The sequence below is a fragment of the Molothrus ater genome, chromosome 3 (genome assembly GCF_012460135.2).
Source record: "Molothrus ater isolate BHLD 08-10-18 breed brown headed cowbird chromosome 3, BPBGC_Mater_1.1, whole genome shotgun sequence".
NCBI classification, from domain to species: domain Eukaryota; kingdom Metazoa; phylum Chordata; class Aves; order Passeriformes; family Icteridae; genus Molothrus; species Molothrus ater.
The window spans coordinates 108,416,738-108,441,186 of record NC_050480.2 but is presented as its reverse complement, the minus strand read 5'-3'; the positions used below and the strand labels follow the sequence as shown (position 1 = coordinate 108,441,186).

Below are 24,449 nucleotides of genomic sequence, written 5' to 3'. Positions count from 1 at the left end.
CTAACCTCAGGGTGCCAAGCACAGGATCTTTGAAAGCATTCCAGGGATGAGAAGAGCTCCTCTATCTTCTCTACTACAAAGGGAAGCTTGGTAGTAATGAGAGCTGCTGTGGTCTTCCAAGAAAGGTATTGCATCTGCTTTGCCCCCTCTGAGGACCTCTTGCTTGTTCCTCCTGAATACTTCCAGGTTATGTCATTCTTCTTATATTTCAAATAGGAGAATGTCTTAGTGACTGTCTTTGTGTTGAGTTTTGTGAGAAGACAGAGGATTCTCCCTTGCTTTTCAATATGTGCATTTAATAAACTATATAAATATTTATATGGTAAACTAGAATAACAGGTTTTAGTATTACATCACACAAGCTCCTAATATCATAATGCTCCTAATATCCCAAGGTTAGACAACCTTCTTCACATTTGAATGTCTACTGTTAATGGTGAAGCTTTTAATTATTCTTGATCTTTCTAGGGCCAGACAACCATTTGAAACAAATAGTTTAGAACTTACCATGCTTATCATAACTGAATGATGAAGTGTGTTGTGAAAGAAATGTCCAGAATTTGTACATAACTATTTTTTCTATCACTTCAAAACAGACTACTGAAAAAAAATCTGTAGAGAACTTTGATTTCTGAACTAAGAGTATAAGCCAGATTTCAGCCTGTAAGGAATTTTTATGGTTGAATTATAGACTTCTAAAAGACACAATTTAAAACTGAACTGCTGACAGTCACTCTGATTATATTTTTTCTGAGCTACTATTAACTAGGATGAGACCTTAAAGGAGGAATAGATCCCATCTCTATCTGCTGACTCAAGAGTTTCTTATCCTTTCCTCTAAAACAGTGCAGCCTACTGTCAGGGACAATATTGGTCAGACTTGAGTGACTACAGATCCAATCCAGTCTAGCAAGCCCAGTGCTGCCATGGAGGCTTTGCAAAATTCAGTTGCCAACTCCTCCATCTGTTCTGAGCACGCGTGAGAAAAACCTCAACAATTTTCAGCAGCTTCTAACTCAGCCAAGTTCGGGTGGGTCCTTTTGGTCAGGGACAACAAAAGGAACTTATCTGCTTTTTCCTCCTTATTCCTCTCCTACTCAGTAAAACTTCCCATCCCAGCTCTGAAATAGATATTGGGCTGAAATCTTAAAATGTTGTGAAACAATGTGTTTTCTCTTAATGCTGATCATAGAAGTAGCAAAAGTATTTCTACTGCAAGTTTCCAAAAAATTCAGCTTGAGGCGGACTGAGGATTGAAAAGATCATCCTGAACAGCTAAAAATTGGCAACATTATGTGAGTGAAAACAAGGTCTTATACTGGAAAGTGGTAGACAAGTTTAGCTGCAGATACTGCTGGCAGCTTCACCTATAACATTTTTTCTGCCAGATCTTTGTCTTCTATTACTAGAGAGAATCATTCCTGTGATGTTTGATGTTTTGTCACCTGTCCTTATGGCTTGTTTTGGGACTGGCACTGTTGTCTCCTGTGACTTGGCTGCCAATTACACAGCATTCAACTTAAGGGATTGCCCCACACTCAAGGGCTAAAGGCCACACCTGATGTGGGGCACACGCATATTTCTGCTAAGATGTATGCTCAGCATTTTCAGGATTACATTATGTCACACCATGATTATTCTTGATGCCTTGGTCTGGCCTGAGTGAATTTTCAAGAAAGAAAAGGCAAAAAAAAATTGCTATGGTCCTTAAAATGTTGCTTTTCTTTGCCCATTATGCTTGTTCAGTATTTGCCATTACCATGTGCTTCCTTCTATTTCACTCCTGGTGACTGCACCATCTCTTTCACAGTTGTCTGTTTTCATCCTTTTTAGAACAAGCCTGTCACTATTCAGTGTTTCTCTTCAGCTTTGAGTCTTGTGTTATTAACAAAGAAATTTTTTTCCCGCCATCCATGCTATTGAAAATAGATTTACAATGGGAATCGTCACCATTGCAACACTGAGGGAGTAAATGCAAGGACCTGGTGCTGTGCTTGTGGTTAAAAACACTAAAAATCCCTCTCCCACTTAAGACTGATTTACATCTTGTAGCATCTCCTGCGTGAGCTTTATGGAGCTTGTATCTGGCCAGAGAGCACTTCATTAGACTTTTAAAAAACAGCATGCAAATGTAGGGACTCTGCAAGGTTCCAGAGGTATAAACACTTTTTAATTACAGCTATACCACCCACTTTCCCCACAGTTAGTCAAGAGAACCAGTTTTCACTAAGGTCAACAGAATAAACAACCGTGCAGTTTCTGGCTCATGCTGCTTTTAAATATCCTGAAATAAGGAAAAAAAAATAAGTTACCACTTTTTAGCCTTTATATCTCTAACACAATATACTGAATTCATCCAAGGGGGGAAAAAAACAAAACCTTTTCCTCACTCTGAAATTAGTTAAACTGAAGCTGGAAGGAAAAGTAATGGAAAGAGACAAAGTTGGTCTTGCTGTGAAAAATGGCGATTTTCCCCTAACTATGAGAACCCTAGCAACTTCCTAAAGCTAATTTTTAGTTTGCATTTTGCAATTAAAAAAAAAAATATTGGAGAAAGACAGGCCATACATTTTTCTAATCCTACTACACGTTCAGGTTTTTAGTGCCAGAAAGCACAGGTCATACTTTCTCTTTCCAACACCATTACAAGATGACAAGTAACAAGTTACAAGGCCGACATTTCTTGCTCCTCATGATGATGACATTGTCATTTGCTGCTTTCAACTTCTCTGAAAGACGTGCAGTCCCAATGGGGCATAAGGGGCTTCAGACAGGGAGGGAAATGGGAGAACTCTACAATAAGACATAGGCTTGCAATTCCTGCTTAAGAGAAGCAGAAAATATATTATTTAGGAAAAATTCAGAACAGTAAACTTAGTTGTTTGTACAGCCTGTGTTTTGCTATGTGCTGTGGAGAAGCCAACAGTTTTTCAGCAGGGACAGGGCAGGTTTCGTACCAGATTTCCAAATTTTTTTTCTTGGGATTATTGGGTGCCAAGCCCTGCTCATCTTTGGACCTCTCAGAATTTATATGCATATTTTTCAAAAATCTCAAAATGTATATGGGTAGCAGTTAGGGCTGCATTCTATACTGAAGAAAAGCTTGCTAAAAGTCTTGTCTGAGATCCCAGAACGTTCAGCATCAGATCATGAGACAGAGCACAAGAGTCTCAGATCTCAGTCCTCATTTCCTACTGAAAATGCTGGGGGGAAAGTAAAATTCTCTAGTTCTTTTTTTTTTTTTTTAATGCAGTTGTTTTGTAGCCTGCCTATCAAATCTTTATGCTTTTGCTTGTATCAGGGACTATAAATGCTAAAAAGCAGTGCATGATGCTGAAATATTAAATGTTTCAACTAATTTCAGGACACAAAGAATCTTCTTTTATCTGGGCTGCAAATCAGTGGGGCAGGGATACAGTAGTTAAACAAACCATGGCAGTCCATGGTCTGAGTAAGAATGCTGCAGTTACAGAACTCATTACCACACGCCTACTTAGCAGACCGAATAACGTGCTAATCTGGAGTTACTATTTGTCATACTTAAGAAAAAGCAAAGAATAGCTGGGCAAACAGTCAACTTCCAACCAAAGTGAAAGTAAAGTGCTGCCAAGAGACACTGGAGCTTATCTCGCCCCTATTGAAATGAATGGAAGTTCGGGCAAAACCTGCCCTAGCATTAAGTTTACTTAAGTTCACATATTTTGGCTCGATGCGCACTTTCATGAGTGAATAAAAAATTTGAGAAAGGTAGATGTTGGAAACAAGAATATTGGCAATTCTTTCACTATAGTAATAATTGCTGACATTGCTGTAGTCGCCCTGGCTAAAAATATCAAATACAACAACAAACCCAGTGAACCCATTCATTTATTCCCGTTTCACAAAGGCTATTTACATACACAGAGAGGCTCAAAATAAATTCTGTATTCATCATATTTGCAGCACATTCCAGCCCAGCAAACTGGCATCGAAACTATTTATTTAGGGAACATCATCCAGGTTAGAATCTTTCATATCTGATAATTATTTTTCATCTTGAGCACCCAGTACTTACAACAGGAGCATACTGGGCCTGTGTTTTAGAAATGTGATGGTAAACAAACTCAATGCTCTTTAAAACATTACCTTTTTGTCCAAAAGCAGTCTAATTATGGCTGTATTCATAACACAGTTAAAAGTGAAAAAGCTAAAAGACAATATAAATTGCAGCAAGCACAGCCATACTAATGAAAATTCGATACTATAAAGTGGATCTGAAGGTGTTTGTTAAGATATAACTTGCAGCGCAAGCACATTTTTTCACCAACCTCCTACAATTCTCTAAGATCTTAAAATATGACCCATTTTGCAACCAGTGCTAAAATTCCGAGAAGTTCTGAAATAAAACCCGAGGAAAGCCGAGCAGCAGGGTTGCTCTCCATTCCAGCCAAATCCAAGCCAACGTTCCAGATTATATATATCATAACATGAATGACTTCTTCTGAAAAATCCCATCCAGCTTTTATGTAGGTCCATAAACATTACTGGTACTTTTATTAATTTGTCCATAACCATTTAAATAAAATTCTAGAACTCTGAGCCGTGATCTGTTCCAGACTGTAGTAAGTTCCTGTTAAATGTGTAAATGTTCAGCAGAAAGATATTTTTGCACAGAGACTGAAAATCAGCTGTGCCAGATACCTGAAACTTTGTTAGGGCACTCAGTGGAAAATTTTATTTTGACATTATAAATAACTCTGGACTATTTTAAGTGACCTTAAACTGGTAGCTTCCAATGACTTATTTTAGTTTATCCTAATTAACTTTTATTTTAGTAGGAAGAGAGGTGACTGTAAAATTTTTAGTGCGACTAATTAAAAGTGGAAAGGTATCTTCTTGTTTGAAATGAAATAAATCATGATTGTCAGGCTTATATAGCATTTGGAAATAAAACAACTCTTTGCCTTCTTTCTAGCGCCTTTGGAATGGCTCTTTGGGAATGTATTAGAGCCAGCTAAAGAAGGGAGGAAGGAAGCCAAAAGAATCTATGGACATAAATATTTTGCCAAAATAAGTATGAAAAAAATTATTTTCTGTATCACAACCACAGCAACCCAGAGCTTCTGCATATATACTAATCCATATAGGTGATGAGTAATTGTGCCTTGGGAATGCCTGTGGCCACTTTTGGGGAACAGCAGATCCCTGTGATTGTCGGGAGTAGTAGGGCGAGCTCAGGAGGGGTTTGCAGCGTTACCCACATGGATCGCGTCTTCTCAACAGGACAGAAAACTTCCAGAGCCCTTCCAACCTTGGGCCGGGAAAAGGAAAGTAAAAAAAAAAATAAATAAACCAAAAAAACTAAACCAACCGTGGAGGAAATGAACGAGCGGAGGGCACAGCTCCCTGCGAGGCAGTGGGTCGGGGGTGACGCTCCCCGCGGCAAGCGTGGGAAAGCCGCGGAAGGAGGGAGGACGGGTGGATGGATGGATGGATGGATGGATGGATGGATGGATGGATGGATGGATGGATGGATGGATGGATGGATGGATGGATGGATGGGGGCACGGCTGCGGAGCGGGGCTGGGTGGGCGCGGAGCCGCAGCCGCGGTGCGCGGAGCGAGAGCTCTCCCCTGTGACCGATCGGCGGAGCTTGCGGGCTGTTTGTTCTCTGCTCCGGAGCCGAGCGGGGCAGGAGCCGCCGCCGCCTCTGCTCGCACCTTCCCCGGGCACAGCCGGGGTTTGCCCCGGAGGGACAAAAATTGGGGGTAGCGGGGCAGGAAGGCGCGGGGGCAGCGGTGCCGCCCGGCAGGAGGAGGCGCGGAGGCTCCGCGGATGCAGAAACAGCCCCGGAGGTGCGCCCGGCACCGGCAGCCACACACGGACACCCCGAGCCCGGAACGCGGGGCTGCTCCGCCGGGGCTGCTCCGCCGGGGCTGCTCCGCCCGGCTCTTGGCGCAGGGTCCGGGGGAACAAACCCGGCTGGGTCGGGATGCCGGGCTCGGGGCTCGGAACGGCTCCTGGAAGGGCCACGTCCCTGCACCCCCCAGCGCAGACAGACACACACACAGCGCCCCGAGTCACACACAGGCGGCGAGCAAGGAGCACACACGCAGCGCCGACTTTTTACAAGAAGGTGGAAGTAGCAAGTCGGAGTAAAGCCTTAGAAATTAGAGGGCGGGTTGTGATAGGCTGTTATCTGCGCGGGGAGGCGGTGACACTTTCATACCATTGGGTATGTAAATGGTTTTTAATAAGATCTGCCCTTTTTTTCTTTTTTTTTTTTTTTTTTTTTAAGGGAGAAAACAAACCAGACTCCCTTTACCTTAATAGTCTGAAGGGGGTTTTATAGCTTTCATTCATTCAAGGAAATGGTTTAGGCTTTAGACTACCGGAGACTTAGCAAAAAACTCTTTGGCACCAGATTATTCTTACTTTTTTTCTTTTTTTTTTTTTTTTTTTTTTGCAAACAAGATTTTTCGTGACTTTTTTTTTTAATTTAAACAAACAATCCCAAAAGTGTTAATGGAAAAAACCCGGAGAGAAGTGGAGATCGGAGACCGTCTCCTGCTCCCCCCCTTCCCCATCCCTCTCCCCGTGGGTGAGAGTTTCTCCTCCTGGGGGGGATGCACATTGGTTTATTTATTTTGAAGGCTGCAAAAGTCTGAGGACTGAAGCACCACGTGCTGCTGACTCTCATCAGCATAATGATCGCCTTAGCCAGAGAGTCCTGTATATATAAACCACAAAAACCTAATCATTAGAAATCCCAGCCTCCAAAAACCACATTCAGGACAAAAAAACTGTGGCGTGGGTTTGGGTTTTTTTTCCGGCTCCTTCATCTTCCCCGACCTCAACTTCTTGGGACCCAAAAGAAGTTTGTAACTTTTGGTTGCTTTTTTCATAATTATTATTTTTAACCCGATTTTCCAGAAAGAAAAATAACTCAAAGAAAGCGACATTTTAATGATTTTTTTTTTTTTGCTGCTGTTGTTCATCAAGGGCAGAAAAAAAAAAAAGGCAAGATTTTTGTTCGCCTATTCAACTCAACGGACTTGGATCCAGCAGCGACTTCATGTGAAGGACCGGGCTGCACCGAGGCTGCCTTTTCCTAGAATTTGCTTGGTCATATTTTAGAAATCAGCCTAAGGAGGGGTGTTTTATTGTTGTGTTGATTGTTTTTTTTTTTCTCAGCTATGATCCCCGCTTCTTTTTCCCTGAGAATCCGAAAGTTCAACTTTTTTTAAGTCCTGATCCTCCGAAAGGAACTAGCTAAAAAGTCTCTCTTAATTATCAGCCCTGTGACTTTCCTCTTCACCCCGACAACCCCAGTAACTTTGTTTCCCCGCCGAAATCGCTTCGGGAGCGCCTTTTTTTTTTGGAGGGGGGGAGCCACTATTCTCAAGCCCCTACCCGAGCTCCCGCTTCCTGAAGCCAAAGGCAATAAGCGGGGGAACCCAGCGGCTCCTCGCCTCTGTCCCAGCGAGGCTTTTTGTTTGCTCCCTTTTTTTTTCTTTGTTTTTTTTTTTTTTTATTATTTTTTTCTGCGTGTGTGTCCGGAGGAGGAAGATTTCTTCGGAGGAAACCGGGACGTTCCCCTGAACCCCCCCTCTTCTCTCCGCTCCTCTCCGGGGCTGAGTTACGCTACGATTCTGGCGGCCACCAGCAGCAGCAGCCCAGGAAGCTGAACCAGCAGCGAGTTCTACTTCTCCCAAGACAATTTTTGGAAAATCCGAAAAGGAAAAGAAGACGTGGAGGGAGGGGAAGAAAAAAGGGAAGAAACTCGAGCACTTGAGGGAAGAAGCGGTGGCTAGAAGGAGGGAAAAGAGCAGAGAGACTGTGCGAGAAGGAAGGAAGGAAGGAGGAGGAGAAGCGGCAGCGCTTTGCAGCTGGGCAGAAGCCGGGACCATGCAGTTTCCAGCCGGGCTGTGCTGAGAGGGGCAGCCCCGGACCCACCGCCAGCCTCTGCCTCCTCGCTGCTCCAGGCTGCAGGCGCCCCCAGACCGGCATCACCCCTCGCCCCGTCCATCTTTCTTTAGAAAAAAAAAAACCAACAAAAAAAAACAAACCCAAACAAAACAAACCAAAAACAGACTGAGATTTTTTTTTCTTCGTGCGTTTAATCCGCTCCTTTTTTTTTCTATTTTTTGTCTGATTTGCTTTTTTGCCCATTATCCTTACCCCTCCACTTTTTCATTCACCCCTTTTTTCGCTAGATATTTTTTTTTTTTTACAACCCCCACCCCCCACTACACGCCTCCTCTACCAGCGATCCCCCTACCGCTCCCCCCCCCCCGCCCCCCAATTCGCTAACTTGTGGCTGTTGTGATGCGTATTCCCGTAGATCCCAGCACCAGCCGGAGGTTCAGCCCCCCCTCCAGCAGCCTGCAGCCCGGCAAGATGAGCGAGGTCAGCCCGGTGGTGGTAGCCCAGCAGCAGCAGCAGCAGCAGCAGCAACAGGACGCGGCGGCCGCCGTGCCCCGGCTGCGCCCCCACGACAACCGCACCATGGTGGAGATCATCGCTGACCACCCCGCCGAGCTGGTCCGTACCGACAGCCCCAACTTCCTCTGCTCCGTCCTGCCCTCGCACTGGCGCTGCAACAAGACCCTCCCGGTGGCGTTCAAGGTGAGACACCCCCCTCCCGCCGCCGCCGCGGCCCGGGATGCTCCCCCCGCGCCCCCTGCCCTTCCTCCCGCAGGGGCTTCTGTGCCCCCACCCCCCGGCCGCAGTGTCTCCGGTGATCCCCGTCCTGCAGGAGCCTCTGTGCCCTGCGGCCCGGAGGGATTTCTCTCGATGTGTCTCGCAGTTCCACCCCCCCCAGCCCCGTCCTTCAGTGCCTTCTGTGTCCCCCCGGCCCGCAAGGACTTCTGTGCCCTCCCGTCCTCCCTCCTGCAGCATCTCAGTGCCCCGCCGGCCCGCAGGGGTTTCTGTGTCCCCCCTGCCCCCGCGATGTCTCCGGTGGCCCCCGGGCTGCAGTGCCCCCCTCACGCCCCCAGCCCTGCAATGCCTCCCGTGCACCCCCATCCTGCAACGCCTCCTGTGCCCCCGCGGCCCGGGGGGCTTCTCTGACCCCCAGTCCTGCCAATGCCTCCTGTGTTCCCGCCCTCCCCTCCAAGTGTTCAAGTCTTGCAGTGCCTTCTGTGTCCTGTCACCGTCCTGCTGTGCCTCCTGTGCTCCCGTCCCGCGATGTCTCGGAGTGCAGCCTCCGCAGTGCCTCTCACCCCCCTCTCCCGGTCCTGCAGTGGCCGCCGTGCTCCCGGTCCTGCCGCGCTTCCCGTGCCCGCCGTGCTCCAGTTCTGCCCCCTCTGCCACCCTTGCTGCGCCCCTGGTGCCCCCCATGCTCTGCCCGCGCCCTCGGAGCCGTCCCGTTATCTCCATCCCTGCGCGGGTGTTCCCCCGCAGCCCAGGGGCACCCTGTGCCCCCTTCAGTATCCCCCCGGGAGACACCCCCTCCTCCCCACAGACTCTCTCCATGGGGTTTTTTTTGGAGAAACCTGCTTTCCATCCCTGGGGAAGGAGGGATTCAGCCCTCGGCCGGAGCTCAGTGTGGCACCCCTCCGCCTCGAGAAACCAGTCCCTGACCCGCGGGGTGCCCCTTCCTCCTCTCCCCTCCCGGGAGTGGGACTGGAGCATTTGAGGTGGCTCTGAAGCGTGCGGGGGGCGGCTGGAGTCCGAGGGTCAGGCTGGAGAGGCAGAGTGGGATAGGGGCTTTGCCCCCCAACAGCCCAGACAGAGATGGGGCTGGGAAAGGGGGACACAGAGCACCTGGAGGGGGGGACTCGGGGCCCCTTCACTTCTCCTGGTGGACAACCGAGGAAGTGGCTGCCCAGAGAGACTCTCCTTGGCAGGGTCGCACATTTCCATAATAAATCCCACCCCGCTCTGCACTGGGGATGCTGCTTTTAATTTTCTGTCTCCATCCCCACGGCGCGCTAATGAGAGGAAACGATTTTAGAAAAAAAACCTGCAATAATAACAACAATAATTGCGGGCTTTAAAGCAAGCCCTTTTCCTCCTCTAGCAATATTTCCAAGTGTTCCCCCTGGAGTTTTCCTTCCCGTAGCTTTTAGTAGGGAGGGGGCAATGGCTGGGGTGTCCCCAGGTGCCTTCCTGAGCTGGGCATGGGTCAGAGTGAGGTGGGGTGGCCCTTGGAGGGTCTCAACATACCCACATTTTCCTGTGAAAAATAACACACCTGGAAACCTCTGAAAAGACAGAAAAGTTTGGAAATAGTCTCACCCAGTGTGTTCAAGAACATCGTCTTTTTCTTGTGTTTCCCGAGTGCCAGCCGTGTTATCACTGCCGTTTGTTCGGGAAGAAATAGTGAAAGTGGTTAAATGAGCCCCTGGTAAAGTGAGTGGTGATAACGATGGAGGTTTGCTTTGAAGATGTGACGAGTGTGCGGGTGAAGCTTGGCTAAAGTGCTCCTGTGTGTGGGAACAGCTTGGAGAGGCTGGAATTGCGGGAGGAACCCTTTGCACAGGGCCTGCTTGTGCAGGACACGATGGTCGGACTGAGCAGAAATGGCAGGACAGTGGGGTGTCTTTTGGCTTGGTGTAGCACTCAGAGGCTCTCTACATGTAGATCACAGTGGTTCTGATTCAGAGGGGCTGCGGGGTAAGGAGGAGGAGCTTTCAGAGAATTGTGATTATAATTTAATTGGGCGCCACATTAAGTTGGTGTTATAGTTACTCTTTAAAGCAGGGATGCAGGAGCTGCTGCATTATCGTGCCCATGTTGCTGTTCTCATTTGAGGTGTCTGAGCCTTCTCCTACCTCACAGCAATTCAAAGGATGTGGTCGCATCTCATTAGAATAAGGGAAAGATCTAAACTAAATATTAAAGTATTTAGAATATTATTACAATAAGAATGCTTACATGTGATAAAAAGGTAGACAAAGGATCAGACTGTTCCCCAATCTTTTTGTGTTCATATATATGTATTTATATGTGTCTTACATGTGGGTCTTGTGTGCAGATCTGACCGATTTTCAGATGCATCAGAGGCAGACATTGCCCCTTGCACCCAGCTGCTGTGGGTGCAGCTGTGTTTTCATATGCATTATGTACTTTTTAAAATATGCCAAAATTATATATGCCCTTCTTTACCTGTATATGAATTTGAAACTCACTTGAAATACTTCTGACCATTAAAAAAAATCTATTTCATTTTTCAAATGCAACTTGCATGCAGCTGCCCAGTAGTTTTAGACCAAAGGAGCTGCATGTATCATACAGTGAAACACTTGGTTATGTTACAAAAGAATGGGAATCAGCTCTGAAAGGGAAAAAAGAGACAGATTTGAGCTATAGAAACCTCAGTTAAACAATAACTTGAAAATGAAATAGGTCACAGACAGCACACTTTGTGAAGTTTTATTGGCAATAAATAATATGTTGATGATAATGTTTTGAGTGGTGTGTTAAGTGTGTCATAATTCTCTCGCAGCGATCTCGAGCAAAAACGTACGCTGGATATAGCACTGTTTTAATTTAAAAAAACAGATATAAATCATATGCAGGAGAGGAAGTATGTTATAAACAGTGCTGGGTTTGATTATAATTTTTTGAAATAGTGTTGGCTTACCATTAGGTTTGAATTTTATGTATTAATATTTGCACACACTGGGGAGGGAGTCCCTGTCGTGTGCTCACTAAGATTGTTAATGCAGACTGGTTCTGTGGGGAAGAGTATTTGATGAGTACTTGTTAATACAGCTCTAGCTGTTAATATTCCAGCATAAAATAAATGGATATTGTTCACCCAGGTCCAAATCATATTCACTTCTTAATCTCAGTAGCCAGCAATACTTTATTTGAGTCGAGTCATCAGAATTTGGCCCCTCTGTGGGAGTTTTTACTGCAAGTCATAAAGACCCAGATTGCCACGTTAGAGGTTAGAAGTGACTTCTGTATGATGCTAATAGCAGCAGAGAGTCTTAGTGGACATAAAGGCAGGGGGAAAAATGGGATGTGGAGTCCAAAACATCTCCTCAGTAGCACCACAGTAGTTCAGGGTCTGTCAGCATTTCCCTCCAAACCCCAATTTTCGGAGTTTATAACTCAGCTGTTTTAAATAGCTTCAAGCTGAAACCTGCTGTATAAATTTTCAGCCCAGATGTAGATTTGAAACAAAAAGTAGCACGAATCAGTTATTCTGTTTTAAGTTACAGGACACTGAAATGTTTTTAATAGTATCAGATGCTCTTTTGGCAATGTCTGGGAAAAGCATTCTCAATACAGAAGATTTTACATTCAGAGGCTGTTTGAATTCAGTGTTTCGCCAGAAAGCTTTTGAAGTAGCAGATATCAATGTTTGAGAGGAACTAGTTAGCATGTACACTAGTGTTGGCCATTTTTTATTTTTTCAGACAAGCATTTTACTCTGCAGAAAGTCTGAGTACCTGCTGTTGTATAGGAATTTTGCTTTGTGCTTATAACTTCCGTCTTCAGGCTACATACTTTGGCCAGTTCAAATCCCACAGGACCGAAACTGGGCAAACAGGTTGCCTAACCAGAATTGTGTTATGCAAAAAACACATAGTTATTTTCAACTCATAAGAATTGCTTTGGTTTTATTTAGGGGATTCATGTACTTTTTTGAGCTCTAGTTGAAAGGAAAAGAGAAAAAAAAAGAGCAAAATCTACTTTTAATCATCAAAATGTCTAGGGAGCTCAATATGGAAAATAAAGATTTTGAAATAGTAGAGATATTGAGTGTTAAAGGATAGGTAAGGAATGTGCACTGTGGCTACTTCTGGTCTTTAATTTTTAACACAATCCTTACTCATTTCACAGTGCATTTACAATCCTCTTTCTAAGAATATGTAATTCATTTTGTATTGATACATGGCATAATATTGCCAGATCAGGGTGTATGCCAACAGTCGTTCAGTTTGTACAATTACTTTTGAAAACTCTCAAAATGACGGGTACTTCTCTAGGTTTCAGACTTGTTTTGTGAATCTTTTTTCTACCCAGCACTTCTACGTACCTGTGCAATAGTCTTAGGCTGTTTTGTGGTAAGAAAGTATCAAAGTAAGAAAAAATAAGCCTTTTACTCATGGTGCGTGGCCGGGGAGCTTCCCGTGTTATAGGGCTTTATTTTAGGAGCCAAAGTTTTTATTTTCATCTCTGACTTGTTTGTCTTACCCTTTGGTCCTCTCTGAAGGAGATGAACAGTGATACTGCATCCAAGGCGTCTCTAGTGATGCAGCTCTTGATTAGTTGCGATCGCTCAGCGACAGCAGCGGCACGTGCAGCTCTGGGCTAATGGCTAAGCTGACAAATTGAACTGACACCGAGTGGAAAGGGCAGGAAGGAAAGCTCTGAAAAGCAACAGAGGACAGAGGGGAGCCTTTGAAGGGATTTTGCTCCCTCCTGCCAGGTGTTATAAGCTGTACCTGGGTTTGGGACTGAGACGGGGTATGATGGCGCTGCCTGTCCATGCTCTGTGGGTACCTGGGGAGAAAGAGGTGAGCTGAGGCTTCAGGCACCTCCCTCCCTCTTCCCAGGCCCCTGGCAGCCTTGTGCTTCCTGCTGCACTCTCGGGTGCTTTGCATTTCTGGAGTTAATGTGATTTTTTGTTGTTGTTTTGTGAGGTGTAAAAGGCGAAGGGTGCAACTCCCTGAGATGCTGATGGGCATGACAAGACGGTCCAGAGATAATGTGGTCTGCTGCAGATTGGGAAGGGAGTGGTTTATAAGTAGTCTCAAGCCCCATGCTTCACAGTTTAAGCCAGTATCCATTTGTTAATGGTTAGAATCAGCTCTGTAATCTGTTCACCAGATTATTATTTGTTATTTGATTATTATTTATTATTCCTTACACCTGGCTTTGAAGCTGATAGACCTGGTTGCTGCCAGACCCAAGGCAGGGAGTTATTGGGACCTCAGATCTTAGCCACGATGGCGGTTCCTTTGTTTTTCTGTTCAGGGACTTTCATAGGACTTGAAAGTAAAATCTTTGTTTGATACATGAAGACCTCACAGAAGTTTGTGGTGAATTTTAGCTTTTAGTTTTGGGTGGTAGTAACTGGTGTTTAATGCAAAAATAGAAAAGCAGGTAAATGCTTTTCAAACAGGATTTAAGCTTCACTTGCTTCTTTCTGTTCAATATTTCTTTTAAATAAAATAAGCTATAGTTTTCAGTAATATGGCCTATTTCTGTATTATTGTAATTCCTCTTTATTGTTTTAGAGAAACATTGTACAGTTCACTGGACCACATAATGCTCTCCCTATATATCCAGAACTCCTCATTCTTTCCACTGAATTAATATCACCTGCAACCTGCAATTATTAGTTTCAGCCAGGATCATTTATGGAAAAGACATTTCAGGAAGGCCATGTGATAAAATGTAATATATATTACAGGAGACAGAATAAATTACTCTGAATAATATAAAAACTCATATCTGACTATGTAAAATGGTAATAACTACAAGGGGGGACACTTTGTAGCTTAAGATATTTTTTCAAGTTCTAGCTCAGCCATGCAATATTTCTGAATCTCTTCTTCTTATAAATTTATTTTCGGCATTAGAATTAGGCAGCAGGGGAAAATGAGGTTATTTTATTAATACTTTTGTGGACATTTTTTCCCTGTGTGTATATTTTCTTCCTAGTAACTTAGCATTCCTGTGTAACTTTTTTTTTTGCTTTAAGAAGCCACAGAGTGCTAACACTGAAGGTATTCCTGGTGTTTTCAAATCAGAAGCTGTCTGCTCCATGACATTTATTTAATCAGATGTTGGAGCACTGCACAACCACTGAAGCATGAAAGGGAGACTATCAGGTAGCTGGAACGCAAGGAGAAATTAAATACTTTGATATCTTCTGTTCACCCATCCTGGAATTTGAGGGAGGTATCAGCACTAACCACATGCGACTCTTGCAAGCACTATGAAAATTTGCATGCCTGCAAGGAAATACAGCTTTGTTTTATATAGCACATGAGGAGTTGGAATTCCAGCCATAAAGTGCTCCATTGTAGAGCGTGTTGGGCGTACAGCTTTGCCTGCTGGTGCCCTGAGTGCCACTCCTGGGATGGGTGGATGCACGGATCCCTCTGGCTTGAAGTCTGAGGAGCTCAGGGCTCAGGGTGCAACCAGAACAGAACTCAATCTAGGTGACAAGACTGCTAATACTAATTTCTAGCTTTCCATTTTAAATACTCTCTTTAAATGCTTTCCCATGCATAATTCACAGATACAAGCCTTGCTTCGTGTTCTCACACTGCTCCCTGCTTGCAAAGAACAAAGTTGTCCTTCAGAAAGCATTAAAGCGTGCACTCCACATAAGGATGTTGAGCGTTTCTGAAGAAATGCAACAATGAAGAGGCTCTGAGAAACGGAGACAACACACGACGTCTCTGTGTTTGATGTGGCACTTTGTTCTGTGCACAGCGAGTACCAGGCTCCTCACCACAGAGCTTCTTCACGAGCGCGGCAGCCTGCAGAGCAGGGAGGGGACCGCACACCTCCAAAGTGTGGCTTCACCAGTCATGATTGTCTCCCTGTTTTTACAGGTGGTGGCCTTAGGAGAAGTGCCCGATGGGACGGTGGTGACGGTCATGGCTGGAAATGATGAGAACTACTCTGCAGAGCTGCGAAACGCTTCTGCCGTGATGAAGAACCAGGTGGCCCGATTTAATGACTTACGATTTGTGGGCAGAAGTGGAAGAGGTAGGCCACCGCCTTTTATGTGTTGGTAATGATGTGAAAAATGGTGCCAAGATGTCAAACTTCACAATGAAATATTGATTAACCCATAAATCCCTTGTTCATAGAATCACAGAAAAGTTTGGTTTGTAAGCGATCTTAAAGTTCATCTCATTCCAACAACCCCTTGCCATAAGCAGGGACACTCTCTACTAGACCACATTTTTCAGGGCATCAGTCTTTTTTTTTTTTGTAGTGATGTCACATATTTTATTGTCAAACTTCAGGCTTTGCACAAAGCAAGTTAGGAGTCTCTGTAGCCTTTTATCAGACGGGTTTTGAAAAACGATTCAGGGAGTACCTGCTTCCCTGTTTGAATCACACAGGAAGGGTGGAAGGAAAAGGGAATATCTGTGATCCAGGTTATGCAGAGTCAGGGGAGTGTATTTTGGGCCATGGCAGTGAGAGGTGGAGAATTCCCTTTAGCAGTAGAGCCACTTCTGAAGTTGTTGTAGAAGACCTGTAATTAGAGGGATTTTGCATATCACATGTTCTATAGGTTGTATTCTTTAGGGACTTAAATCTTTCAATGCTTAGCAGCTGTTTGTAGAAAGCTTGTTAGTGGCTTTTCTGCCCTTTAAACCAAACTTTGATAACCTGTGAAAATCACCCCCACTTTTCTTTTGAGTGAACTGGTTGACTTTTTATGAACTGCTGGTAAGCTTGGGCATGAACTAAATTCAACCTTCAACCTTTACTTTAAATGACAGGGTAACTTTCAGGTTTTTTTCATTTCTTTTTTTTTTTTTTTTTGTTTAAGATGTAGAGTGCTGTCATTGTCTTCCAGCTCTTTAGGAGTTTCCTATAATCTGAAAACTGCACTGCACTTATAGAAAGCTGTTGTAGTCATTGCAAATTTGCGAGAATTCCTCTTGAAGGGTCGCACAGCAGCTTTCGAACTTCAGGTAATGATTGAAAGGATAGCTCAAAGGAAGCTGGCACTGCAGTTCTTGTTGCAGGAGTCTTCAGAGTAGTGTTGTATCAGACATTGATCCAACCTACATATCTTTTTTATTTCAGTGTTTGAAGTAATTATTTGTGTTTTTTCTAAATTAGCCCTGTATGGGGCAAAACAAAGCAAAAGATGCAGAATAATTGTGCTAGGAAATTAGCAATAATGCAAATTATACAGTGATATTCTTTAGAAAGCAATTGCAGTTCATCCTACAGAAGGAAAGAGTTTTTGTCAAAAAAATTTAAACATATGACAGAGGCCCGGATAGTCCAAATCAGTCAGCACATTTTTACAAGTGCTTTGTGAAAGTAAGTCCATAAGCACAACTTACAGTGACTATTCTTTATTTTAATTACCAAGCCAAAAATTCTCTTTATCATTTTAGAACTTAAAAAGAATTAATAATAGAGAATAACTTGAAAGAAAGAGTAATTTAACCAACAGTAATACAACATAAATATGGAATTTATTCCCCCTGTGAGTAAGGTGTTGCCTATCTCTTCCATTTGTCTTCTTTAAATAATCAGTTTGCTTTGTTATTCTGCTGATGGATTAGGTTTGAAAGTTCTCTGGCTCCATCTCTACTGCTTTACAGTAGAAGTTCAGTACTGTATCAGCCTTTTAGTAGTGCTGAAAAAGGACTGAAATGTGATGCACTACCTCTGATCTGAGGATTTCATTTCAAACCCATGATATATACTTTTTATTAAAGCATAGGAAATTAAATAGATGGCCTAAAGCCTCAGTAGATACAGATACAGACACAAACACAAAGCTCCTAAAATTTGGTTCCAGTAGTTTAATTTATATTTTTATCTAGCAGACTTGGAATAGACTTTTTCTCTGATCAATCTGGGTAGAATCTATGGAAAAGTGATAGTATACTTTTCAAACCCTCAACATATTTATTTAAGAGACTTCAAAGAAAAACAAAGGGTGTGCACTGTTTTACTATATTGGCTTTCTGAGTTTTGGCTAGTTTCCCAAGTAGCAATTTTTATATTTAAAAAAAAAAAAAAGAAAAAGTTAAAAAAAAAAAGGAAGAAAAAAGACAGACTTAACTGCTTGCAGACTTTTCACGCATGGAAGATGAAGAAAGCTTCTTTTGATGAAGTGTAATTATGTCCAAACAGAGCTGACCCCCTCCCCCTATATTTCTTATGATCTTAACGGAAGAAAGTAGGGCTTTTCCTTTGAAGCAGCCGGGACTCGGTGGAGGATCTGAAATGCTGCATTCTCCTGCCAGAGGCAGGATGGAGAAATTGGTCCAGACTTGTCTTCCAGACTTAGAACAGAGAGGGGGAGAGAGAGAGAGAGAGAGAGAGAGAGAGAAGGAGAGTTATCATTGATGATGGATTTTTAGAACTCTGCTTAAAATAGAAGGAAAAGAAATCAGTAGTTGCAAACAGAAGTGAGAAAGCTCCTTACATAGACAAATATCAGTATATACAAGTCCTGAAGTAGAACAGGAAAAAATAAACTAATAAAGAAGTTATTTTTCAGTGGCAAGAAACTAATCCACACCTGTTCCTGACTTGAGATTTACATCTTTCTAAGCAGCTCGTGCTTTGATCTCTGTATCTCTAAATTTGATTGTGAAGTCTGAATCATCAACTTACCACTTCACCTCCTCTCCCACATTTTTACTTGCTTCCCATGGCTCAATGGAGAAACCCGATTTTTATACATATTCATTTTGTTTGCCTGACAGAAGCTTCACGTTTCTGTTTGCATAATTTCTCTTAAACACCTTTTTTGGATTCATGAGAGTAAGTAACTGGAGTGTTTGATGCAAATGCAGCAGTTGTTTGTATGTGGTTTTCAGGCGGTAGCTCACTTTTACAAGCCCGATCCACAGCGCAGAGAAGAAAGAATTCCTGTCTTCAATAAGCAAAGGATCATAACTTTAATTTTGTTGTGTCCCGATACTTTAATCACATTAGCATCTAACTGAAAAAATATGCAACACGCACACACAAGCTGCTGAGTCTCCTTTCAAGCTCCTTTCTGGGGTTTGCCTTGTGCTTCAGCATATGTCCATCTCATCCTCCTCTGTGTCAGCTCAGTTCACATGTGTGAATAACAAAGAATGCACAGTTTAGACACACTGAAGCAATAGTGCCAGATGACTGCTTGGCTGGGGAATTTAATAAAAGAGAGCTACAATTAGTCTGTAGCCTCTGAAAGTGGATAGTTGAAATGACTAAAGGCAATAAAGAAAGGTGATAAAAAGTGCATTAAAGGATTTTGTAGCTGAGGAGGGATAGCTGTGAAATAGCTGTGGAAGGCATCAGCATCACTGAAACAGGGGACCTTAAAAATTTATTTCATTCTTAATCCTGTAATATGTAAATCATCTCTTGAAAGCTCTGGAGTGCCCTGGCAGGGCCATGCAGCTCCCCGCAATGAAGGGCTCTGTGGTTTATGGAGTGTGAGGGGGCTTCGTCAGTGTTACTTCATCCACATTTGGGTTTGTAAAATACCAGTTAGGGGACAAAACCAATTTCCCTCTCAAATTAGCTGCTTACCTCTTCAGCTCAGGCTGGCTGGGAGGTGAAAATTCAGAAATTCTCACTGTCAAAGTCCAAATGTAGCTCTTTTTATTAAGGAATGTATTTTTTCTAGCCACTGTATCCTGTTGAGATATATTTAGTGTAGAAAATATTGCAGTGCTTTTCTACGGAACGATTTTTCAGGTTCTTAAAAATAGTATATTTTGTTAATTTTTTTTTGTCATAATAGACATTTATAGGGGTTGGTTATATAAAGAGGACAATAGCATGGAAGGCCAAATTCTTCATTCAAAGGTGTATAGAACAGCCCCTTTTAGTGTCTTTGTTACCAGTAATATTCTACTGATCATCTAAGGGTTACTGCGATCTGAATGGCATCAGCATACAATTTAATAGTCACAACTTTTTGGCATGGTAAGCTGATGCCAAAGGAAGCCTTAAACCTGAGCCTGGAGAACTATATATATATATTTTTATATTTATATATATTTGTGCAGTGGGCTGAATTCATCTTTGCAGAGGGATAAAAGGCATGGACACTTCTCAGCCCTGGACAAGCAGTGTGGAGGCACTGCAGGGCTGCTGCTGTGTGTGTGAAGGCTGCCCACACCCTGTGCTGACAGGACACACAGTTCACCTCTGGCACAGGTGGGCAGGACTGGACAAAGACTGGACATCCAAAATACACCTAACTCTGCTCCTGTGATGATTAGGAAATATTCCTTTTTCCAGTGAAAATGGGAAAAGCTACTTTCAGCCATTCCAGTGGGACAGAATTCAGCATCCTGAGATTTTTGCATGCTTAAACTGACAGAGGGCAGGTTTAAATTGGATTTCAGGAAGAAATAGTGAGGGTGGTGACTCACTGGCATGGGTTGCCCAGAGGAGCTCTGGATTCTCCATCTCTGAAAGTGTTTAAGGCAGGCTTGGATGGTGCTTGGAGCAACTTTTCTAGTGGAAGTTGTCCCTGTCCATGGCAGGGGGATTGGAACAAGATGATTTTTAAGGTCTCTTCCAACCCAAACCGTTCTATAATTCTATTTGCCAGGGTCCTGACCTTCCCTCTAACCTGCATCTCCCAGAGAGCTGGGCACAGCTGGAGCACAGCTTCACCTGGAAAATCATTTTACTCTAAATGACAGTTGTATTTCCTTAAAAAAAATCTATGTCACATTCTAGTTCATGAAAATTATAGCCAAGACAGTTTGAAGTTGCACTCCTGATAATAAATGATGCATGTCTCAGGCAAGTTTGGGGGATATACAACTTGGACCAGAAAGAAAGACCAATTACTAGATTTGACAGACAAAGCTCTGTTCTGTATTATGCCTTATATATAAGCTGTTCTGTATTAGGCCTGAAAAAACTGCATTAAGTTTGTGCTGTTACGTATCGTTTAAGATTTGTGCCTTGATTGAATGCCTTCAGAGTTCAGCGAGAGGAAAAGCCCTAGCAGCAAAAATGCACAAATACACCCAGGAAGGAGGGAAAAAAAAAAAAAAAAAGAGCTTTAAGTGTCTGGTAAAGTAGCAGCTTAAATGAGCATGAAGGCCAAAGATTGCTGACTGTTTTATTGAGTCACTGTTGTACGCCCACCTTTTCCTGTCTTGAAACAGTTTTCAGTTTTGACTATCTGACATGAGTAACCGTTGCATATCTAACAGATTACAACTGTCAGTGAGTCTCCCAAACGGGGGCCAGTGCCTGTGAGAATGTGTGCTCAGATGCAGGCAGCTCCCTTTATTTATTTCTTTTTAACGTTTTCAGTCAGCTGAAGGCTGTAGATGGTCTTGTGCAATCTCTGCCTGAATTCAAGCTTTGAAAAGTAAAAAACAAAGCAAAACAAAAAAAGAACCCAACAATGAAGACTGACGATAGCAAAGTACGTGCACACAGACATTGCTCACCCTCACAGGAAAGCTGGGGGCTTTCTTGGTATTTCATAGATGGAAAATGTGTAGGAAAAAAAGGCGTGTTCCATAATAATGATATCATCATATTAGCCCTGGCATATGAAGGACAGAGACACTGACTCCCTGTTAAAACATCTCCCAGAAGGAAAATATATTCTTTCCTCATCTTATTGTAGTCAAGTCAAACAAATGAAATGATAAAACTGTGTGAAGTAAATAACATGTGGTCACATTCTGCTCTCTGTCACACAGCTGCGAAACTGGAGTAAATTTTTAAATTATCTGACTTGCTTTGGATTTACACCACTTTCAATGCAGCAAAGAATTTGGCTTGTCCTCAGCAGTGAATCACTTTTGTTCTGTCATTGTATGATGACCCATTATTAAATAAGAAACATTTAGATTGTCAACACATGGACGTATTCTTGACATAGAGTAAAACTGAAGGGGAGGAAAACTCCTATGGTCAGTTATGTTTTTAATTTTCACGATTGTGGTAACGACAGGGAATAATTTTAAACTGATTCTTTACTGAACATGCATGTGACTGTTTTCATGTTGTAATCACTCATTCCTTGTTGTTTTTTCCCTTTGTAGGGAAGAGCTTTACTTTGACAATAACTGTCCTGACAAATCCCCCCCAAGTCGCTACATACCACAGAGCTATAAAGGTTACAGTGGATGGGCCAAGAGAACCAAGAAGTGAGTATTATATCCTTCTTTTTGCTCTTATGCCTGCTTAATTTTGCTTAACAGAAACCTGTAAATGAAATATGTATATCTTTGTCAAACACTGGTTTTTGCTAGGTAAAATATGTGAGTGCATGGTTAATTTGGAGTCTATTGGACCACACACATACTTGCATTAAACACTCACTTAAGTGCTTGGCTGAATTTGGGCAATCCTAAACCTGATTCTCATTCACATCAAGGTCTTGATACATTATCTGCCAGTGTAAATGAGAACTAAACCCAGTGTATTTATATATAATCTGATTAAGACACAGTAGATATAATCCTGCAACGTGCTGCATTTCCTGAACTCCTGTAAGCTCCCAGCTGAAGACGTTTAGAACAAAACAGGAGCCTGATCTTTCAGAATCAGTCCTAGCATAGAGAGGAAACATATAATATAGTGCCTTTTTGTTTGCCCTTAAATTCTTTTGCCATCAGATAATTAATGCACCTGGTTAATCTCATCATACCTGAAGTTGGTTTTCAGCTATGGACTCATCATAGACCCCCAGGGCCAAAGAAAGATTAAAAAAAAAACAGTATATCAACAGCATAGTCTTTGTTTCTTATTTGTGTACAGAAAATATATTTTTTTTAAAACATAGTCCAGCAGATTTTCACCCAGCACGCTTATCTCCCAGCCATGCAAGCTCACTAAGAATCTATTTGCCATGATTTATCTATTTTGCAATGCCTGTACTTTTATGACAATTGTTTTTTGTCATGTCCTAGCAGTTTTATGGGTAGCACTTATTTTTAGATACAGTCAAGTCTGCTTAATCCATCAGGATTTATCTGGCTGTCTTTCTGTCTAGCACATTTAGCTGGTAACCAGTCTCACATTATATGGGTATCACTGATGAGCCACTTCTGGAGTTTTTTCTTAATCTAACTAGAAATTACTCTAAATTGATTGGATTAGCCAGGTATAGCATTATTTAAATTACACTTAGAGATTAAGAATTATTTGATAAATAACCACATTAAAAGACTCCCTATAATGGAAGCATCTCAAATAATTATTTTGCCTTTGATCTGCACATACAAACACGACCTTCAAGGAGCTTTCATGGTGTTTTGTTTAAAATACCACAAAGACAGAAGTAGAAAGACGTAGACAGAATTCATGCAGTTAAGTGTTTCTCGTGCCAACACACGCTGCAGAGTCACCTCCTCTTACACCGAGGTGGGAACTGAAATGCTGCCTGTAAGAACTGTCCAGGCTGGAGAGTTTCACTTTGAAGAACAGCTAAGAAAAAGCAAATAGCTCTGGATACATTTCTTTAGGTACATACTTGTGGTGCTACCTGCTCACAGCTGAGGTGTCCTGATGTCACAGAAGGGGGATTTTTGTTCTGTCTTCTCTCTGTGAGTCAGTTCCCATTTTTAATTTTCACTCGCAGCTGGTGCTCCATGTAACTTAGTTGGAGGACACTGGGGAAGCTGCATTCATGGAGTAAAAAGCAGGGAGTGAGTTATATATCATTTAGCCATTCCCATCTGGAGGCTGCTTCCATGTATTGATGCATCTACAGAAGAGGAAATCTCCTGGCAGAGGACACAACCGTGGTGAAAGAGCAGAGAGGTTTGAAAGTGATGTGTGGAGAGTAGTGTGGATTACCCTGTGCAGCACAGAAAGGGATCCTCCTGGCATGGGGATGTTTTGGTGATCCATGGATCAAAGTGAGTCTGTTTTCATAGAATTTAACAAGATCTCCTAGTTCTGCTGGATTTTTTTACTTTTGACCTAAGAGGCCCTTGTATGTGGATACCCATTTGCTGGTGTCTTTGAATAGCTGAGCCTAGCAATGCTCAGTAACTTGGTTCTTATGGCCTACATGGAGTTACTTCTTTTTCTTTTCTTGCGTTCTTCTTTTTCTTTTCTTTCTTTTTTCCCTTTTTTTTTTTTTTTTTTTTAAGAAAGTAGAATTTGAACTTGAATGTCCATTTGTACTTTAGTGTTTTGGTGGAATACTGCAATCTTATCCTTTCAAGTAGTTCTGAAAGGATTCATATATCTCTGGAATGGCTCAATGGCTCATCATTAAACTTGAATTTGTAGGGAAAAAGTAGCTCCAATGAGCTCTGGGAGTTTCATTGAAGTTTTGCTTCCTTCTTAGAGACCCTGCACTTGTGTAGATACATTAGTTTGGCAGCAATCATTCAATAAATGTACCTGGCATCTATGTGGCATAAGGAAATTAGGTGGTTGGGGGCAATAAGGAATTCAAGGAGCAGCTCTGATGGCAAATGTGTTTGTCTTAAAAATTATGTATCGGCAAATAGTGCCCCTCTCTGCCAGGATCTGTATTTCACTTCAACATTTCAAGCATGTTATCCTAGTTTTCCTCTCTCTGGCAGCTCAACCAGAGCTGTCACATCACAAACAACTTTTTTCTTAATATACACATCTGGCGTTGGCAGTTGGAGCAACTTCATAAGAGCACATGATCATCATTCATTACAAGATTAAAAAGTACCCCATGGCATCATTGATGTTTTTTAACTTTGATCTTTTGCAGTTGTGATTCATCTCAGTTATAAAACTTCCCTTTAAAGGAACACAACCAATGACTTATTAGAACCTTCATTCTGAGGAGTGTAAACATAAAATTATGCACATCTTTACAA

The 24,449-nt window shown here is 42.7% G+C and overlaps 1 protein-coding gene across 7 annotated transcripts in view; it reads left to right on the top strand.

Moving 5' to 3' along the window:
- The first annotated feature begins 7,565 nt into the window (after positions 1-7,565).
- RUNX2 (RUNX family transcription factor 2) overlaps positions 7,566-24,449 on the top strand; it is a 158,115-nt gene continuing 141,231 nt past the window's right edge. For all 7 annotated transcript variants that reach the window (XM_036380722.2, XM_036380719.2, XM_036380720.2 and 4 more), the window contains exons 1-3: positions 7,566-8,607; positions 15,510-15,666; positions 21,681-21,785. In XM_036380722.2, the coding sequence (XP_036236615.1) occupies positions 8,308-8,607; positions 15,510-15,666; positions 21,681-21,785 (562 nt within the window). In that variant the 5' untranslated portion in view covers positions 7,566-8,307. The remainder of the gene's footprint in view (positions 8,608-15,509; positions 15,667-21,680; positions 21,786-24,449) is intronic.